General features: G+C 54.2%; 1 protein-coding gene across 1 annotated transcript; it reads right to left on the bottom strand.

The window, feature by feature from the left end:
• Positions 1–1,876: 1,876 nt before the first annotated feature.
• On the bottom strand, positions 1,877–12,785 carry KRT82 (keratin 82). The gene is made up of 9 exons (XM_039224949.1): positions 12,381–12,785; positions 10,210–10,418; positions 7,908–7,968; positions 7,120–7,215; positions 6,591–6,755; positions 4,601–4,726; positions 2,864–3,084; positions 2,607–2,638; positions 1,877–2,070 (listed from the first exon to the last, which is right to left on the bottom strand). The coding sequence occupies exons 1-9, from the start codon at positions 12,783–12,785 to the stop codon at positions 1,877–1,879; spliced, it is 1,509 nt and encodes a 502-aa protein (XP_039080880.1).
• Positions 12,786–13,293: the final 508 nt, after the last annotated feature.

Below are 13,293 nucleotides of genomic sequence, written 5' to 3'. Positions count from 1 at the left end.
CTACAACCTTCTCTGTGAGTGTCTCCCTGACCCCCTTTCCGGGCATGATCATTAGTTGCCTTTTCTTGTTGCTCCCATACTGTCTGCCTCTCATTATCTATGACTCCTCTGTGAGGTCCAGAGTCCCTTCTGGGTTAAGAGAGTGTCTTAGTCACCACTGTATCACCAGCTTCTAATGCAGGGGTTGGCACAGAATAGATGCTCTGAGTGGGGCTGTGGGGGAAGGAGAGCTGCACCCTAACACTCAGGAGAGGGGATTGTGGTGGGGCCATTGTTATAGGTGGTCAGTGAGGCAGCAGGAAGGGTTTGGGGACCCCACAGAAGGTGGACATGCTACCACCAGGCCTAAGCTCCAGGTCTTGGGGTTCCCTAAGAGGGAGAGGGGACTAGAGGGTCCTCCCCGCTGGCTGGGCTCCTGCCCATCTGCACTCCTTTCCCAGGCTTACACTTGATCTGCACCGAGACTGGTCCAGGATGGGGAGGCAGAGCCCAGGGCTTGGAAGCTGCTGAGTATAGATATGATAGGGGGCCCACTGGCATTCTCCAGGACACGTGCAGGGGACCATGTGGTAAGAAAGCCTACGTGCATAAGGCCATGGCTTTCAACAAGGTAAGTGACTTGCAATCTATTTGTGTGTGATATGCAGGTTTTAAATGCGATTTGTGTGGATACACATTTATTCCACAAGCTACTTGCAAATTATTCATATGGAGGTAGCTATTCTGCTTGTATAATAGCCTTCGTTTCCACTTGCGAGCCTCCCAGCACCCAGCCCCAAAAGGCTGCTCATTGGTTCCCCTTGAGCCTTCTTGTGCCCCACAGGGCAAGGTGAATAATCCCGATTCCTGTAGCGTGTCAACAGTCAGTTTATTGGGAACAGACAAGCCCAGAGGCTCACGGCAGAGGTGGTTCCCTAAGTGGGCGAAGCTTCTGCCTGATGCGACACTAGGGGCCTCTGGGAAAATGGGGTCAGAGCAACACCTCCTTCTGTGCAGTCTGTCCCTGAGCCAAAGCCTCCAAGTTGCTGGGCGGCCCCATACCACTGTAGCCGGGAAAACATGTTTATAACAGACCCAAAACAAGAGGACCTAAAAGGAGAAAGGCCAGCACCGGGGGTGGGATGGGAAGGGTGGGGAAGGGCTATATACAGAAGGTAGAGGAGGGGCTTGATTCAATTGAGCAAACAAATGGTGTCCACTCTTGACTGTCTCCGTCTAGTAAGTATTCCATGTTCCTTTGCCTTTGCTCTAGGTATTTTCCTGGCCATCGGCTGCCGATGTGGTTCAGGAAAAAAATGTATTTTCATAGTGTGAGTTTAGCATACCCAGACAGGTAAATCTACTGCCCTAAAGATCCCTTCTTGATTCTGTGTACTAAAGAGGACCGTGAACAGGTCTGGAGTGACCCTGAAATGCTGGCACTTGGCTTTGGACTTCATAATTCTGGGGTGCCTCTTTTGGATAATTGCAATAGTGCATGTGTTAAAAGAAGTTCTCTTTTCTTAAGCGCGTGAGAGCCGGAGGTAAGGGAGGTGGGGAACTTCCAGGGGCAGGGAGTGGGAGACTGGCTTCCTACCCAGTCTCTTCCAGGAGGGAAGGAATCTTCCAGGAGATAATCCACAAAGCAGAACTTTGATGTGTCCACCCCCAAGGTCTAGCTCAGGGCCTGCACATAGCCAAGTGGAAGGTGACTCTTAAAGATACCCGAGGGGCGGCTCCCAGCGTGGAAACCTGAGGGAAACCTGCGGTCAATACAGAATGGGGTTTGGGAATATCCTTGTTTTCAGCCCTGGTTGGGGACAACATCCGGGGTCGGGGTTAGCACCCTGGGCTTGCAGCCTCTGGGGCAATGCTAACACTTGTGGCGGGAGGAGCCTCACGCAGCCCCCAGCTTCATGCCAGAACTCCGCCCGCTCACAAAGCCCAGTAGCCCCTGGGGCTCGCAGGGGATGTAGAGTTCACCGGTGCCCACGACGCTGCAGCCCCCGCTGCTCTTGACACCGGTGCCCAGCATGGGTGTGCTGACCACACACGGCTCGTAGAGGACCGCGCCTTTGGAGCTGCTCACGGCTGTGGGAACAGAGAGGGATGCTCAGGGTCCTGCCCTGTGTAGCTCGAAGGGCGCTGTCCTGAAACATCTCAGCCAGGCCATGCCCCCACCTGCTGCCACTCACCGACAAGGACACCCCCATGCCAGTCACCAGCTTCCCACCTAGCCACAAACAGTGCTGAGAAGCTCTCCCTCTGCCTCTCTTTGTTTCCCAAAGCCTCTGCCTCTACTTCATGCTCGCAGTTTCTACTTGTCTGAGCCTGCTTCAAAACTGTTTCCTCCAAAGGGGCGTCCCCTTGTCACCATAGTTCCTGGCAGCGTCTGGGACCCAAAGCACTCAGGCCTTGCTGCCTATCAGCAACTAATTCTGACTCCCAAAGACTTGGATAGTCCTGAAGTAGAGCCTCTCTGTCTGCCCAGGAGCTCCTGGCAGACAGAGCTCTTCCTTGGGGTGGGGGAGGCACGCTGAAGTCTGGGCAGGGGTGACGTGGTCTGTCTTTGTTGGGTTGGTCAGCCCCCACACCCCAGAGCCCCAGGGGAGTGCTCATCTACTCACAGATATTCACGGGCCCAATGCCTTCACACAGCCTGCAGTGGAAAGAAGGCACAAGGTCACTGCATCACAGAGAACAAGGTCAATGAATGTGGGGCACCTCTTTTCTGTCCCCCCCTCCCTACCCCGTGGACTATGTTAAGGAGAAGGGCCTGTGGATTATGTGCTGTCTTGGAAGTTCCCTGACTAGCAGGAGGCAATCGCAGCCCCAGAGACCAGAGGGCCAGGGAATATGCCCTTGGTACTTGGCCTTGACTAACCTGTGCTCCTCGCCCTCCAGCAGCCGCCTGTAGGTGGCGATCTCGATGTCCAGGCCCAGCTTGGAGTTCATCACCTCCTGGTACTCCTTGAGCAGGCAGGCCATGTCCTGCTTGGCCTTCTGCAGGGCCTCCTCCAGCCCTGCCAACTTGCACTTGGCATCACTGAGGGCCGCCTCACCCTGCTGCTCTGCCTGGGTCACTGCGGCCTCCAGCTTGCAGCGCTGGGGGAGGGGGCACAGAAAGGCATTACTGGGGGCCCTTGGGGCCTGAGGCTGACTCTCAGAAGAACAGGGAGGACGTGGCCATTGTGAGATATAAAAAAATATGTCTATTGGTCTCTGCCCCAGTTCCTGGTGCAGAACTCTTAAATCCTCGTGATTTCCCAAGTGATAAGAGCATTAGGAGCATCTTCTGTTCTAATACTTGGTCTTTGACCTTAGGTTCTGACACAGAGTTCCCGAATCCTTTGGAATTCCTGGATGGTAGCCATGTCTTTTGTTCTAGTAAGGTGACTCTGGGTGGGTCCTGGATGGCTCCTGGGTAGGGGGCTGGTCACCAGAAAGACCAAACCATGATTAGAAGCTTGGAATTTCCAGCCCCACCACCCCCTTCACTGGAGAGAGGAGAGGGGATGGAAATGCAGTTAATAATAGATCATGCCTATGAGAGGAAGCTTCCATAAAAGTCCCTAAAGCATGGGATTCACACAGCTTCCGGGTTGGTGTAAACAGGGAGGTACGGAGACCATCATGTGCCCAGAGAGGGGGACAGAAGCTCTGGATCCTTCCTGCCTCCCTCCCTTGCCTTGTGCATCTCTTCCCATGGATGTTCATCTCTATTCTTTATCATATCCTTTTATAACAAATGGCTAAACAGTAAGTAAGCTGTTCTTCTCTAGCAAATTAATGGAACCTGAAGAGGGGGTCATGGGAACCTCCAATTTACTGCCGATGGGTCAGAAGCACAGGGGACAACCTGGACCTGCGATCGGCATCTGAAGCAAGGCAGTCGTGAGGGACTGAGCTCTTGCCCTGTGGGATCTGACCCTCTCTCCAGGTGGATAGTGTCAGAGCCGAATGGAGCTGGAAGACACCAGCTGGGGTGGCTGAATTGGCTGTGTGAGCAGCTTTGTGCGTGTGGGAGTAATGTGACAGTAAAAGGGACACACAGGAGGAGGAGTGAGGTCTCCTTCACAGTCACGGTGACATGCCAGGTTCACAGCCGCTGTGTGTTTTGTCCTAGGATTGTGACAGTTGGTTCCTCCAGAGAGTTGGGACCAGTTCTGTCCATAACAGCTCAAGAAGACCTGAGCGATTTCTTAGGGGCTAATCAATTTGAAGTGCCTGGCTGGTCTTTACCAGCCTAGGAGAATGGAGTGGGTCTATGTTTATGGACTCCTGGGAGTCATGAATTTTAAGATCTTTGGACTGAAGGCTTTGTGTAGGAAGGGGCCATGGTGAGCATCTTTTCTAAGCCCCCGTCCAGTGAAGCACCCTTGCTATTTCATCTGTGACCAAAGGTTGCCTAGCCTCTGCCGGGACCTTGCTATTTCCCAAGGTTGCTCCTGCTATCAGTCAGCTTTCGTGGAAAGGGCTTGTTTCCTCTTAAGCGAAGGGAGCACAAATTCATTGCCTCTTTGAGGTTTTCCCAGGGAGAGAGGACCCACCTCCCCACCCCCGACCAGCCGGCAGGGCAGCCTGTAATGAGAGCCTCAGAACAAGGTCTTTCCGGCCTCACCTGGGCTTTCACATTCTCAGTTTCTTGCTGAAGCCGCTGGATCAGCTTGTTCATTTCCAGGATCTCATTCTTGCGGTTGCGGAGATTGTCACAGTGGGTCCCCGCTGTCAGCCGCAGCTCCTCATACTGCGGGGACAGGGAGATCAGAACCCCGCAGCCCCCTCATCCCCCACTTGTCCTGAGTCTTTCCAGGACTTTCGTAGCTCAGGGCTCTCTGGTTTCTTATGCTTGTTCTGCTGCCCATCCCTTTTCCATTTCTGGTCAATTTTGGGGTTCTTTTCTGGGCTTCGTCTTATTTCCTTCCCCAGCCCTGAACCTTTGGCCTTATTAAATGCTTCTCCAAGCTCTCCTTTTCTCTGTTTAGCTATTCTGTGGCTCCTCTTTTTTCCCCCAGCCCAGAGCCCAAAGGTCTCCTGATGGCTCTTTCCCTATTAGATCTCCCTCTGGACCTTAGAAGAGATTTCTGGGCTAAGCCTGGGATGTTGAAGGCATCTGGGAGTGAGGACAGACCACCAGGGTGAGTGCCTTTGTCTCTTCTCTTTCAAAACAATTGAAAGCAAACTGCAGTGTTACTTCCTATTTTGCCTTAACATTTTTTTTTAAACCTTTGCAATTCTGAGTTCAGTTTCTGAATAATGTTTTCCAGACTAGGCTATAGATTAAAAGATTAGCCAGCTTCAGATTTGCACATAATGGATAAGAGCACTTTGCATAGAGAAGGCAAAACAAGCGATAAGCACGTATCACTCTCTTTTGGCTCTTTTGTTGTTGGGCTGCGGTGACAAAGCATGCAGCTGCCTAATCAATATCTACTGTCCTCTTCCTCCAACAGAACTCTGATCTTGTTTGGGGTGGAGGTGAGCCCAGATGAGTGAATATTTCTTGGCCTTTTCGTAATGAGATTTATGGGTAATACTTCCAGGAAAGCTGTTTAAAGTGGGAGATGACTCATTCGGCATGTTTCTTTTGCCCTGCATTCTTTTTCTGCCTTGGAATGAACATGTGAGGTTAGCTATATGGCAGCCTTCTTGGGACATGAGGCAACCGTGAGGATTAAAGCAATGTTGAGGATGGCAGAATAGAAAGCTGGAAGGAGCCTGTGTCCCTGATGGCAACATAGAACCCCCATGTCACCTGTGGATGATCTATTTCTGTAACCTCTTTGAGGACAGGGATGGTGTGACTCTTAGCATCCTCCCTGTGCCACACTCCTCAGTAATGCCGTCCTTCCCTGGCCCCCCTATTTCAAAGCTCATTCCTGCACCATTGCGTACACTTCATGCTGACTTATTTTGTTATAGCACACGTCACCATCTAATGTACATCCATTGTACTTACTCATCTCATTTCTTGCCTGCACCCCACCCCCACCCCACCCCTGTCTCTGGGAGGAATGTGACATGAAGGCAGGGTTAGCTGTCTATTCTGTTCTCTGCAGGAATCCAGCATCTAAAACAGTGCGTGGCGATACACAGTTATTGGGTGAATAAATGAGTGAATGAATGCATGGTGCCTTTCTCAGACAGGCCAGGTGAGACAGACATGAAAATATTTGTGAAATCAAACTGCCCTCAGGGCATCTCCTTCCCTCCTAGCAAGCCCCTAATTCCCTAAGTCTGGGGCCGCCTTAATGATGGCTTCTGCCCTGCCATTAGTGCGCACTGCACCATTAGCCTCCTCGAGCCTTGAAGCCCACGGTCCCTCTTTGCAGTCATTGCCAACTAGTGTTTCTTGAATGCTGCTTAGAGGAACACTGCAGTGGGTCCGTGGGTGGGTAACGCTGGGGTGTGCTGGCACCCTGATGACAGGCCTGGGCTGTCTGCGGGGTTCCCTCCCACACGCTCTGCAGGGCGCTGGCCTGGGGCCTGGCAGGAACAACAGAAACTAGGTTTATGGGGTTCTGTCTGCCCTCATTATCTCCTCACTCACTTCCTGGGGGAGAGGGGGTCCGGGGTCCCCCATCCCCAGCCCCACCCTGCCCGGGCCTCACCCGGCTCTGGTACCAGGCCTCGGCCTCAGCTTTGCTACGGCTGGCGATGTCGTCATACTGGGCCTTGATCTCGGCCACGATGCCATCCACATCCAGCTCCCGGCTGTTGTCCATCTTCACAATGACGGAGGTCTCCGAGATCTGGGACTGCAGCAGGAAGATCTCCTAGGGTGGGGGCCCAAGGTGGGAGTGTGTGAGCGCTTTGAGGATAAAGTGGGGGAAGGGAAGGGGGGAAGCAGCTCTGGTCTTCCCAGAGCAGACTTGCTCAGCACTTTGCGTGGCTGTCCGGAGCCTTCTATCACCAACCTGTTCCTCGTCTCGCTTCTAGTTACAGAGACCCAAGGGCCAAGGTCTGGACCCTCTGACTTCTGGGAGTCTCACTGCCTGACAAACCAGCTGTCTTCTTGATTTCTCCCCATTGTACTTTGGAGTCAGCTTGCCCAGAGTCCCCGCTGGAGCTCTCCCACTCTGTCCTGCCCACGGAACCGCCCCCTGACCAAGCACCTGCGGGCAGTGGGGCTGCAGGTACCTCCTCATACAGGCCTTTTAGGAAGTCGATCTCCTGGAGCAGAGCCTCCAAGTTGGTCTCCAGGTCAGACTTCATCAGGAAGGCTGTGTCCACATCCTGTGGCCAGAGCAGTGACAGCCATAACCTGGGGCTGGGGGAACATGCGAAGGCCATCCCCTCCGCCAACTGGGGCCACCTCTCAGGCAAGCCGGTGGCAGTGTGCGATCCACGTGTAGACCCACGTGGGAGTGAAAAGGTGACAGAGCTAAGGATGGGGGGAGGGGCCCCAGGGAGAGGGGCCCCAGTCCCAGGACCCCACGCTTGGGCCTGGCACCCTGATGGTGAAGGATCTGAGGGAGTGGGTTTTGAAGGCACCCTGAATGCAGTTTCTCAAAGCCCACTGTGCAAGGCATGGACCATAAAATATCCAGGCATCTGTCTGAAAAACTCGCTATTGTTTTCATCTTTTGTGGTTAGAGGCAGAGTTCTTGTCTGGCTTTTGATTTGGCATTCACCATATCTCCAGCTTCTCGGGTGGGTCTAGACACAACCCTTAACCAGGTTGGGCCCCCATGAGTTGGGAGGTGGAGGCCAGGTCAATCACTGCCCATCTGCAAGAAGTAGGGGGGCGGGAGACTGGCCTTCCTCTTTCCTGGGGTCAGTGGGGATGGCCCCTGGGGTTGAGGGGCGAGAGACCCTATGGGGGGGATGGGCTGCAGACACATTTGGGCATAGTCAGGGTCTGAGTGTGGCAAGGCCGGCTGGGCCAGCTCCAGGGCCTTCTCTCTTCTCCTGTCACCTTCCCTTACCTTCTTCAAGGCGACAAACTCGTTCTCAGCAGAGGGTCTCAGGGAGAGCTCCTCTTCATACCTGGTGGACGTGCAGGAAGAAATGTTTTAGCCTATCTTGGGGTGTTTGGAAGCCACCTTGGAGTCCAGCCTGAGGGAGGGGGCCTTTGAGACAAATCTGCCTCTCACTGGCTTAATGTCCTAAGGAGCCACCAGATCCAGCCGCTGTCACTGGACCCCTCTGGCTCCTCCAGCCACTCAGGAAGGATAGTTGTCATCAGTCTCTTGTTAGCCACTTTGCATGTTTACCTCCCTCCCTGCTCCCCAGCAGCTTGTTCCTATGATCAATCATCTTTTGGGAAGTCCTTCATAAGGCTACCTGCATTCGATCTTGCTGCTGAGGAAGCCCACTTTGTCCCAGAGTTGTTTCTTCTGGGAAGGTGGTGAAGAGTCTGCTGCTGGTTTAGCTTTCCTCTCCGAGTCATTCTGACAGTTGGCTGCAGTCACCGAAATCGCAGCAGACCCAGAGCCCCTCCCCTCCAAGTGAGTTCAGAGCCTGACCTCTACCTGCAGCTCATTTGCAGAGGTAGCAGTGACCCACTTAACCAGAGCCTGACCATCTAGGCTCCCAGGATGCTCCTCGCCCACTCACTGCCCCCCTGGGCAATGGAATCGAGGTCAGGGGATTCAGTCTGGCTAGAATGACTCAGTCTGATGAGTGACATTGATCCATTAAAAGCTTCACGTTGCTTCCTGACGCCCATCCTTCCTTTCTGCAGGAGAGTCGGCCTCAGCATGGCCACTGGAATTGAAGCCTGATGTCTGGGCGTGAGCCCCAGCTCAGTCAGGTGCTAGTCAAGGGACTTGGGGAAAGGGACTTGGTCCGTCTGTGCCTCACACTCATCATGTACAGCCCGAGAACACCGGTCCAGCCTCACAGCGCTGCTGTGAGTTAGCACCATTTAACTCCGCCTTCTACCCCTCTCCACCTTCCCAATCCAAAGTCCTCATCCTGAGATGCAAACTATGTCTCCTGACCACCTGTGTCTTCCCCACCGAGAGAGGCACTGCTCCTGCTGAGAGGGCTGGTCTTGCCATGTCCCACCTGTCACGGTCTGCTTGAGTTGTCCTTTCCCACGTGGCACACTCTGGCCCTCCCTGTAACCTGCACCTGTCCCTTCCCCTTTCCTACAATCTACTTTGGACTCCCATTTCTGGAAGACCCAACTGGAATGAAACTTCATGAAGGCCCTAAGCAAATGGCACCTCCTCCGGGAAGCCCTCCCTGGGCCCCATCTGCTCTCTCACTGTCTGGGTATTCCTCTCCCTTTCTGCCCTGTACCCCGTTGTCACTGTGGGTGTGCGTGAGTGGGGGTCTGTGCCAGACCGGGCTCTTGTGAGGGAAGGAGCCAGCTCAGCACAGTGTCAGGCACCAAGTAGGCGTATGACTGATACCTGCAGCACAAGTGTCCCCTGTGAGGCTCTGTTCCACTGACCCCCCATCCCTTAGAAACCAGTGCTATGAGCATATTTTCACTACTTCTTGTCTATGGAAATGTGTTTCTCTCAAACCTCCCCTACCAACATGTGGTCCCATGGGACCCTAGACTTGGAGAGACCCGCCTAGGACCCATGGGGCAATTTATCTGGGCCTCAAGCCTCTTGTAGGCACCAGACCTAGTAGCCTGCAAACTCTTAATTAACACCTGCTTCTCAGCTACCTTCTCCTGTGAGTCAGGCCTTCAGGGAGGGCGAGTCTAGCAGGTCTACATAAGCTTAACCACAGGAATTGGGGACATGGAGCCCTGATGGGGAGGAGGGCCGGTGGCTTCCAGCTGTGAACAGGAAGTCTGGGAGCTGAGCATCAGGGAGCGAGAGAAAATGTGGGCTACGTTAGCTTGGATGTGGTCTGAAGAGATGCCGGGAGGGGCTTATCAGGAGGAAGGGACAGCGGGAGCAAAAGCTTGGAGGGAAGAGGGTTTGGGGGCCTGTTCAGGGAATAAGAAGTAGCTCTGGATCTGAATGGGGGTTGATGGAAGATAGGGCAGAACGGGAGGCGTCGCAGAGCCCTGGAATGTGGGAAACGCCCGGAGAAAGAGCTTGTTTCTCCTAGAAATGAGGAGGGCCTAACTGAGGGTAGGTGATGGGAAGGGTGGTGAAGACAAATACACAATTTCAGAGCTTCTGCCGTGCCTGGATGCTCTGCCTGTCTTCCCACTGCACCGTTCCTCCACCCAATCAACTAGATGGGGAAACTGAGGCCCAGGTTGTTTATATAGCTTGCTCCAGGTCTCCTGTCAGGGTGAATGCGGGCCATACTCACTTTTTCTTGTAGCTTTCCAGTGCGTCCTGCAGGCTGCTGAGCTCCGACTCCAGCCTGGCCCGGTCCCCCGCCACGAAGTCCAACTGCTTCCGCAGGGTGCAGATGTAGTTCTCGAAGATGGGCTCTATGTTGCTCTGGCAGCATCTCTGCTGCTGCATGAAGTTCCACTTGGTCTCCAGCAGCTTGTTCTTCTGCTCCAGGAATCGCACCTGTGGCCAAGAACAGGATGTCACTGGAGAGCAGGGAGCCTGGGGACCACGGCCGGGAGAGAGGAAGCACCAATGGGATCAGCGTGTGCTCTTACTCCCAACACACTGCCGCCAATGTGCCGACATTTTCAGGTGAGGAACTCTGTGTAGACAGGCACCTGAGTATATGTCTCCATCTCTCCCCTGCTTCGGGGAGCCTAGGGGACCTCCTCCTTTCACCCAGGGGCTGCATATTGTCATGGGAGGGTTACAGTGCCAAGAGGCCTGGGACAGGTCCACCTTCCAGCCCTGCCTGCCAACCCCCCACTAGCCTTGTCACCTTGGCCAAGACATCTGGCCCTAAGCTTCTCACTTGGTGTTGTATATGGGAAGCACTTCAGAAATTGTCATACTGTCAGCTGGTGACATTATGCTTAGGAGTTCAGGCTTTCTTTGATCACAGCCCAGGGGCACTCAGGGGAGGTCAGATTAAAGGCTTCATTCTAGACCTCTAAGCTCTTTTCCTCTGCTGCACCCTGCATGACTGTGTCCAAAAATGACCCCTGTTATGGCAATGGGGAGAGCCACTGGCCCAGCTTCTCCCTTTCGGTGGCTTGGAAACCAAGATTAGGAGGTGCTGAGTGAGCTAATCACGGTCACCCCATTAGGCAGAGGGAACATGGCATCCCATCCTCAAAGGAAATCTGCAGAGGAAGAAATGTTGCCGTACTTCTGGTCACCGGCCGCATGGAAGGCGGTGTGATGTTGCTGAAGCTCAGAGCCCACAACTTAATGAGCTTTAAAGATAAAGCTGTAAGTGTAACAGTTCCCATGCGCTAAAAGAAGTTTCTTTTTGGAGCACTTTTATGGGTGCTGCCTACCACCTTTGATTCTCCACCATCACGACCGCCTCCCCTACTGGGCAGCAAGGGCCTTGAGACCGGGAAGTGAGGTTTGCACGGGGCCTCCGGGCGACAGGTGGGAGTAAAACCAACCCGAGGCCCCGGCCTCCTGACCGCTGACACAGGATCCTTTGCCCTACACATTGGGGTGAGCAGAAATGCTGGCTCAGACCCTGGCATGTGTTCTCATCCCGAGAGCCTCCCTGGGGTATGTGGATGGGTACAGAGGCGGCTGCATGAACTTCCACTTGGTCAGTTCAGTGCCTTTCAAAGGGAGCACCCCACCTTTCCATGTAGCCTTTTAGAGCCGTGGCTTTGGGGATAAAAGATATAAGGGTTTGGTGATAGCCAGCTCCCTGTGTTCCCAGCTCTGGCTTCTCCATCTTCTCACACTGGGCCTTTGCGGGTGGCAAATCTGGGGTTCACAGTGCCCCTCCCTGCCTCCAGGCCCAAGGGTCTCGCACCAGCTCAGGCAGTCCAAAGGCAGATCTATTGTTTTTTGTTTTTTAAATTTTATGTTTATTTTTGAGAGAGAGACAGATAGACAGACAGGCAGACAGTGCAAGCAGGGGAAGGGCAGAAAGAGAGGGAGACACAGAATCCACAGCAGGCTCTAGGCTTTGAGCTGTCAGCACAGAGCCTGACATGGGGCTCGAACCCACAAACTGGGAGATCATGACCTGAGCCAAAGTCGGAGGCTCAACCGACTGAGCCGCGCAGGTGTCCCAGAAGATGGCTCTATTGTTAAAGCCTCGTCTACCTCCTTGGTTTTTCTTTTCAGTATCTATCATTGCTTTGGACGTTCCTCTTGTAGTCTGACCTCAGGCAGCCTTGGTGATTTTACCAGATAATATTCAGAGAGAGAGAAAGACGATGTAGTAACAAAAAAGGAACGAGCAGGCAGAAATGTCTAGTGCTGAGCCTGATCTAAGCAGCTTTCAATGATTAGTGGTCATACAGTACAGGAGACCCAATCAGTCACCTGTGGCTTCTCCATTGCCAGTCTCTCCCTGCCTGCCTGGACTGGACACAAGGTGCTCTCTGCATTCCATGGCCCCAGAGTGTGGGGCCTCCCTATTACCTTGTTGATAAAGGATGCAAAGCGGCTGTTCAGGCACTTGATCTGCTCCTTCTCATCCCTCTTCACCCTCTGCACGGCCGGGTCGATCTCCAGCTCCAGAGGCACCAGCAGGCTCTCATTGATGGTGACGGGGGCGATGCAGGCCGAGGGCCCACAGGCGGCCCCTGCCCGGTACCCGAAGCCAGGCAGGCCACACCTGGAGGCGACCCGGGGCCTCCCGAAGCCCACGTTGCACAGGCTCCGGGAGCCCAGGCAGCCCAGGGCGCGGAGGCCGCCCCCACCCCCGGGCCGGCACGGCCCCTGGCTCACCGCATAGTGGGTGACCATCCGGGGGAGGATGGCTGAGCACGAGCTGAAGCTCCGGCTGCCACACCTGGAGCCCGGCTGGAAGGAGCGGCACGACATGGTGGGACAGAGGCAGAGAGATGGCCGGCGGGGAGAGCGGGAGGTGCGAGTTATCAGGTCAGCCCCCTTCCCACCCTTTTATTTGGTGAGGGATGGAGGGCTGGGCAGGGTCAAACCCCAAACCACCATTAACAGGTTTATAAGCTTGGGCTATTGGCAGCAGCTAAGCACTAAGGTGGATAATTAGGGTAGCAAAGAGCAAAGAGAGGGAGCCAATGGGCAGTGCCAATGTCCTCTTTCCTCGTTTATGGGGGTGATGAAAGGGACCAGCCAGCCAGACGTTGGGCATATTGGGTGGCCCAGCCTCAAGGAAAGGGAGAGTGGGACTTTATGCCATTTCATGGTGTGTTTGGGGGATGAATTATACCCTCCAGTTGCCCCAGGACTAGAGACCAAATTAATGATGCTTGGGGATGCTCTATTTCCCTAAGGCGGCCTTTCTGCTTTTCTGCTGATGTGCCAGACCCAAGTGCCCTCTGCGGGCTCCTAGGGGGTCCTAGAGGCTCCC

The sequence above is a fragment of the Hyaena hyaena genome, unplaced genomic scaffold (genome assembly GCF_003009895.1).
Source record: "Hyaena hyaena isolate Hyena2069 unplaced genomic scaffold, ASM300989v1 scaffold_1851, whole genome shotgun sequence".
Taxonomy (NCBI): domain Eukaryota; kingdom Metazoa; phylum Chordata; class Mammalia; order Carnivora; family Hyaenidae; genus Hyaena; species Hyaena hyaena.
Note: the sequence above shows the minus strand (reverse complement) of the source record. Positions and strands in the feature narration are given on the sequence as shown.

Excerpts from the sequence above, each read along its gene's own strand:
- KRT82 (XM_039224949.1), bottom strand. The coding sequence starts at position 12,785 with ATGTCGTGCCGCTCCTTCCAGCCGGGCTCCAGGTGTGGCAGCCGGAGC. Across the intron at positions 10,419-12,380 it reads TTGCATCCTTTATCAACAAG|GTGCGATTCCTGGAGCAGAA; the intron begins GTAATAGGGAGG and ends TCTTGGCCACAG. Across the intron at positions 2,639-2,863 it reads CTGGAGGGCGAGGAGCACAG|GCTGTGTGAAGGCATTGGGC; the intron begins GTTAGTCAAGGC and ends TTTCCACTGCAG.